This window comes from Mesitornis unicolor, unplaced genomic scaffold (assembly GCF_000695765.1).
Source record: "Mesitornis unicolor isolate BGI_N332 unplaced genomic scaffold, ASM69576v1 scaffold1381, whole genome shotgun sequence".
NCBI lineage: Eukaryota > Metazoa > Chordata > Aves > Mesitornithiformes > Mesitornithidae > Mesitornis > Mesitornis unicolor.
The window spans coordinates 15,230-22,452 of record NW_010165575.1 but is presented as its reverse complement, the minus strand read 5'-3'; the positions used below and the strand labels follow the sequence as shown (position 1 = coordinate 22,452).

The window sequence follows — 7,223 nt, the reverse complement described above, 5'->3', positions numbered from 1 at the left end:
CCCTTTCCTTCTTCTCTTTTCTATTTCTTTCCTTAACTTCAAGTGAAAATATTCTGTGTTAAAGACAGAACAATCTAATCACTAAAGAGATTAAATTATTAGCCTTGAGGTTGTTTCTTCTTTTTAAATACAGTTTCTGATTAAGTATGTCCTTAAAACTAAGGTAGTAAGAAACCCTAATAATAAACTGAAGGAATAAACTATTCCATTAGGAACAACTTCCCTTCCAGCTTATGCTAAATGTTTACCACTTGAAGAAAATTTAATATATTGAAAGAAGTAGACTTAACAGCTCTAATTCTTTTCATTTAGCCACTGAAAAAGTACAGCACTGCTAGTTGCAGTGCATTTTCTTCATGATAGTCAGGAAGTGGTTTTGATTTTGGTCAGACAAAAGGCAATCTTATACCCCCACTGCCAACCAAAACCACCCCACACACAATGGGCCTTGCCCGTTTAAGTCTGCCTCGTGTTCAAATTATGCAAGGATGCAGCAGTCTGTGGTCCCTGTTACTCAGTCTTCTTTTTCTTCTGTTTTCTTCTGAATGATACCAAGCTAACTACCAATGCAAACTGGCAAAGGCAAGTCACAGTAGCAGAACAAGTCAAGATCAGACAATAATTTTTGGTACCATATTTCACCATTACTTTTTAGGAATTTGTTGAGAAACTATTCTTTTTAGCGATTCTCATCTTGTTCCTCTTCTGTGCTGTGCAGGATACTTCTTTAATCAAATCTAGCTAGCTCCTTGCGAGGAAGTTCCCTGACATAGCAGGCAGAAGGGTCATTCCCCAAAAGAAGCCTGGCACTCAGCAGCACTGCATCTTATAGTATATGTTATGACATGAGGGAAACACATTTATTCTCATTAACCCTTTGTGATTTGCACATCTACAGTTCTACTCCTTGCCCTTCTGTCTCAGGCCTGTGCCCTCAACATTGTTACCTTACCTAAAATTTAAAAAAATACATTTTTTTTTCCCTTTTCAATGAGGTAAACAGTAGATCACTAAATTATCTCAAGGTACTTAATAGGGCTCTTGACTGTCAAGCAGATATGGACAGGCCTGAAGAATTCATAAATGTACTGCCTGGTTAACCTTCTTAGCACAGGCCTTTCTGAGATTTAGTTTTACATCTGCAACCAGCACTGACCTTATTGGTCCTCCTATATAATCTTGGAACTTCCAGTGCACTCTTCAGGTAAGCAAAGGAGGACTCACTGAGGTCCTGGATAATCCTGTTAGTCAAGGTAGGCACGCAGGCTGATAGAGAAGTCTTTGAGTCTTCCAAAGCTCCTATTCAAGTAAAAATGCTAAAGTTTAAACTGAGCTACCCTGTCCAATCACAACATAACTTATGTGAATCCCCCCCCCATCACCCCAGTCTCACTCACTATTCTTCATGGCTGCTGGTGTCAAATACAGGATGCTCATGCTCACTAAACAAACAAACATTAACTGTTTTAGAAGATGTCTCCAGTAATGTCAACCATTCCTCAGCCAGAAAAAACAGAGGGATGGAAGGAAAGAAAAAAGGAGTAAAGTAACATTCTCCAGGTTTACAGTTTGTTCAGTATTACCAATGTAGCAAGGGGCTTGAATCAGAAGGCTCTGACCTACCAAGGAAACTGTGATTGTAAAAGTACTTCTCACAGTATCCAAATGCCCTATGGAGTGACTAGAACATACTCAACTCAAAGTTGTGATTGAGAACAGACCACCTACTGAGTGGGGAATGTGCACAAGCTCTTACCTCTCTTACAGACCTGGACATCTGCCAGTAATTCCGATTTAGAGATTTAAGTGGAATTCGTAGCACAGAACTCCTGGCTATTCTTTGTTCTGGTGTGAGCTAAATAGAACTAATTTTCTATTTAGTGATTTTGCCACGACATTCTTGAAGACAGGGACTAGTTCACTGACCTAGCTCCTACATGCCTGGCTTTAATTACTCAATTAAAATCAGACTCCATGTTTCACATAAAGAATTATCAGATTTAAAAATAAATCAATTAATAAAAACAACAGAAAAAAAGAGGTTAAAATACTTAACTGCTTCTGAAGTTAAGGTATTTGACTATGAAACTCTGATAACTCTCCCTCTTACATGATTCATCAAGCCAGAGAAAGAAAGTTGGATTGGGTCATGGAAAGTCTCTCCTTACTACTTTTCCATTTTCTTTACAAGGAGGCATTTAAAGATATTGTATTAATCTTCTAGTCTAAGGTCCTCCACTTCCTGGAAAAGCATGCTAATTACTGGACAATGACAAGTTACTTCCAAAAAAGTTCAAAAGCACTTCAAACTCACTCATTTTAATTGAATGTTTTCCAGACCCAACATGTCTGTTCATTAAGTAATCAAAACATTACTATTTTCGCATTTTTCTTAGTAAATAATGAAACTCTATGTAAAAGCTGATTTTGTTTGGTTGGCAGAGGGGATTTGGGAGAAAGGGGGAAAGAGACTGAATTCAGCCTCTCAGCTTTACCTGCAATACAAGATACATTCTTGAAGCCAATCATTTCAAGTTTTGGTTTAATCATTTCTAAGATGTCAGGAATCTGGAAAAAAAAAAAGATAGAAAAACAACCATGTTGCAAACGTATTTTAAATACTATTCCTACATTCTGTAAGTTTCCAGTGCATAAAAGACACCTTCAATATTTTTTATTTTTCTACTGCATTTATGGGAAACCAGCACTAGAAGAATACAATATTCACAGGAATTAAGGACTGTGCTCTAAATCTCCTACCTATAATTTAGAATTAACAAAATATTATCAATTCAGATGCAACTTACAACTTCAGAAATTACAGAAATTTCAGCCTTATTGACTAAAAATACACAGAAGTCATCCCCACTGAAAGAAAACTAGTAACATACATTTATTTTCAAGATTCTGGTCCAACAGCTACTGATCAAAAGAGTCTGAATATCTGAAGTGTTTTCTCCATCATCTGCCATTCCAAATAAGCATAGAGCAGACCATTTATTTCAGGTGATATTTTCTGTATTGGACTACTCCAGTTTTAGCATTTAAGATAAAAAAACAGCTTTATTGTACATTCATTTTAAACAATTTAAAGTTCTTAACAAGATGCCAAACAATACTGGCACATGGATCAAGGAAGACTCTTTTGTAAGTCGTCACAAGCACAAACCTGATCCTGGAGTTTGTCCAGATCTGCAGTGACATACACCAACTGAGCACTAGACACAGAAGGCAATGGCTGACTTTCTGAAGGAGACCCATTCCCTTGGTCCTCACCAGGGTTCAGGCTTACAGAAGATTCCTTTCTACCAACTGGCACAGATTTTTTCCTTTCCTTCGTATTTTCACAGGAAATGGGCCTTACAGAAACCTGAAACATCAAATTGAGATATGAACCTTAGCATTAGTGAAGGCAGTCAAAGTTGGACACACAGAAAGCGTTTGTAAAGGATTTGTAAGTTTTCAGCATTAGAATGCCACACTTACAAGAGATATTAGCATTCCTAAATTACAGTAAAAAAGATTTTTTAAAAAGAGTTTTTGGTGCACTAAGGGGTTGGATGATTTGGAGCAAATTTGTCACTATAGTACAGGGAAGTCCAGTCCAACAGAAATTTTCACCTGTGTGGAGTCTGAATGAACTACTGCATTGGAAAAATGTGCAAGACCAAGAATTTCATCATTATCTACTTTGCAGAAGCACAGTTTATTTTCATATGCTGGAATACAAAAATCATAACCACTCACTGCTGTGAAACAACCTCTGTCTTCCATCTCCCCAAGCCTTCTGCTGTTAGGCACGTGCTCCACTCACCTACTCTGTTATAACTCTGGTATTTATCAGTATTTTTCACGAGCTAATTTAGCTGAGAGAACTGAGGTTCAGCCTTAAGAGAAGAATAAAGGGAGATCTTACTGCTGCTTTCAGCTACCTAGTGGGCATGTATAAAGAGGATGGAATCAAACTTTCCCTTGAGGTACAGTGACAAGAGTAAGAGGCACTGGACACAGACTGTAGCAAGGGAAGTCCTGATCAAATATGATGAAAAAGCAGTCACTGGACCAGGGTTCCCAGAGGATCACAAAATCGTTGTCTTTGGATAAACTCAAAATTCAACTTGAAAAGGCTCCACACAACCTTATCTAAGTTGACCCTTTTTTGAGCAGGAGTTTGGACCAGATGACATCCAGAAGTCCCTTTAAATCCCAATTATTCTATCATGCTGTCTTTCTATGTCACAAGAAACAGGGGGAAACTTGTATGGCTGGGAGCAGAGAGCAGAAGAGCAAAGCACAGCCTCTCCTGCTCAGAAGCACGGAATCATTGATGTTGAGTCAGCTGCCAATGAAACTTCCAGTTTTACAGTCTTACCACTGTGCAACTGATCTGGATTAACTCTTTTTTTTTCTGTCATGAACAGGTTGAAAGTGTTCTTGTTAAAGAAGGTTAAGTTCAGAAAAAAAGCACTTAAAAAAGAGGTCATATACGTTGTTTCAAAAGGTCTCTTATTGATGGACATAGCCAACCACTAAAACCATAAGCATGCTGCTCTCTTACCTCACCAATGAACACAGTGTAGCGTGCCAAAATTTGCAGACTAAGTTTCCACAGACGGTGCGCTAACAACGGTAAGAACATTTGATCTGACCAGCACTTTTGAAGACTCATCCAGACCATGTGAGTGGCCAAAAGACAGTATGAGCTGCCAGCTAGAAACAGACAACAAATGTCAAGCTCCCAAGTGCATTTTTTAAAAGATGTAAACATCAGTATAACTGTATTACCTGACATTTGGAAATAAAACAAAACCAAACCAAACAACAAAAAAATTGTAAAAGTCTTCCAAAGAGAGACAATCACAAAGATCACAAAGAAGATTTATTAAGCATTGTCTGAAACAAACTCCTAAATTATTAGCTCCATATTGCTTTAGCTTTCAAATTCCACTAAGTCTTGCTGTAACAATGCAGGCAGGATCAACAAATGAGAATCTGCCTGCAACACAAGCAGGAACAGCTTGGACAAATATTCCACTTCAGGATATAACATTTCCAGGATAATTTCTGGCTATATTATGAAGAAGTTGTATCAGACATGCTTGCCAGCCATTAACAATAATACTCCCTCAGCACTGAACTACTGTTCCCAACACAGTTACATCTGAGATATCTGCTAGAAACATTTATTTAAAAACATAGTAGGAACATCCATATTTAAATCAAATTCTTTTAAAGCAGTTCATGCACTAACATTTTACAGCATACAGATTGAGAGCTAAGGAACGTGTTTGCAAGTTCCAGGCAAACACCTTAAAGTGGTAGGATTTATGCATTTTCATCTCCATTAGGATTTTTTTCTCCTTGCTATTCAGAGAGCACGTGCGTGTGTACATACACACACGTATTTATGTTGCTCTTAGCTGCTTTATTCCTAAGTATTTACGCTGTTAACTGAAATAAGTTTTTCTAATCAATATACTTCTAATGAATATAACATGTTTTCCCTTCCACTCTAATCCTTCCTGCACACTCCTTCTCATCTGCGCATAAATCAATGTATGTTTTTGGAGCAGACACCAACACTATAAAGCATAACAAGCCTAAATGCTGCCAACAGATTTTTGCCTTTACATGACACTACAACAATTAAGGAAAATATGTCCCAGTAACACAGCATAGCCTTTTGGTTGTCACTTAGAGGATGCTAAATGCCAATTTAGTTTCTTCTTGCGCTGAGTGGATAGTTTCACAAATATGTTAAGGGGTGCTGCCAAAAGGGGTGTTTTTACTAAGTGAAGTGATCACTGAACAGTACTTTTATATTGTCTTCTCTATAAAGACATTTAAAACAGCTGAAACAGTTCAACACAAAACTGAAAGCTCATGCTCAGGATGTGTGTCACCAAATACTCAACAGAGACAGTAACCACTCCTAGTTATACCACTGATTTCTTCACAATAAATTATTTTTTCCAATAAAAGTTTACCTGGTGCTTCTTCTAGTGTATCTGAAAGTGCTTCTTCTAAGGCCCCTGCTATTTCTCTGAACCTAAGACACAGAAAAGTTTTGAATATTACAATTCAACAATTGCCGAAATTGATGCCTAAACATTTTTCAATATTTATTTCAGTATTATTTCAATGTGCTATCAATACACATACACAGATTTTAAACATGGGGTTATTTTTTCTGAACATAAATTGGGATATAAACCAGACCAACATTCAAACACTTGAAAGAGAACCTTTGACATTTTACAGGCAGATTTGAAGCTTACACTTTGAGACATTATTAAAGTCATGGTTGCAAACATTACCAAATGATAGCTCACAAAGCATCAAGTCCTCAGCTCTTTTGAGGAGTGAAGTTTTGTGTTTTGTTACTGTATTTAAACTAAAAGTGAACACACTGTCTCATACTTGTTTTAGCTGACCTTCAGATAGGTCATGGGACACTGGAGGCTTCAGCTTTCTACATGTTTGTTAGTGAACAGTGGCATAAGGTTCTGCAAACAATTCTGTACCTGACAAAAATCAATAGTTCCTCACAGGATGACTTGACCATCTGTTTTAAAAATTCACCCTTCAAAAAATTAAAAAAAAAAAATCCCACCCCCTCCAAGTTTTAGGTATAACAGCAAAGTTAGTATTAAAACCTCTGATACTTTTCTATATTTAAAGCATATTGGATAAACAACATAGCATTTCTCTCACTGAAAAGATGTCAAGCAAGAGCTGCAGAAAATTCTTCTTTAACCAGGTTTTCCCTCTAAATGCTGAAACAAAGCAATCATTTTAAGCTCCCCAATAGAAAGTTCTACTGTCACTGGTTTCCTTTTTCTGACTTCTCTGTGCATCATAGTAACTCTGTAAGCCTTTCTATCTAACTTAGTAATTACAAACATGTAGGGCTCCTCTTAAAGCCTCTTCACTGTCATTTCCAGATCAGAACAGATGTTCACCTAGCTTTTTTAATGCATCTAGTCCATTAGGAGTTTGAACATTTAATAACTAAAGATATTTTAGAAATATTTGTGAAATGGCTTCAAACTCTTATTCCTGCCTACGTACCACGTCCGCTGACAGAACAGTGTCTTTATGTCTTATGGTGAATAGGATTAGAGAATAAATTCAGATTTTTAACAAAGACATAATTTCTACTGAACGTTTCTTACACAGGAAAAAAAATTCCGCAATATGGGGTTCACTACAGTTCCAATGGC

General features: G+C 37.1%; 1 protein-coding gene across 2 annotated transcripts in view; it reads right to left on the bottom strand.

The window, feature by feature from the left end:
* The window catches only part of COG2 (component of oligomeric golgi complex 2), a 29,156-nt gene that overhangs the window by 6,706 nt on the left and 15,227 nt on the right, over positions 1-7,223 (bottom strand). The window contains exons 11-15 of one of the 2 annotated variants that reach the window (XM_010194657.1): positions 5,988-6,049; positions 4,559-4,710; positions 3,170-3,370; positions 2,496-2,568; positions 1,157-1,299 (exon numbers count right to left, since the gene is read on the bottom strand). In XM_010194657.1, coding sequence (XP_010192959.1) covers positions 1,157-1,299; positions 2,496-2,568; positions 3,170-3,370; positions 4,559-4,710; positions 5,988-6,049 — 631 coding nt within the window. The remainder of the gene's footprint in view (positions 1-1,156; positions 1,300-2,495; positions 2,569-3,169; positions 3,371-4,558; positions 4,711-5,987; positions 6,050-7,223) is intronic. The other variant, XM_010194658.1, reaches the window with a different exon arrangement.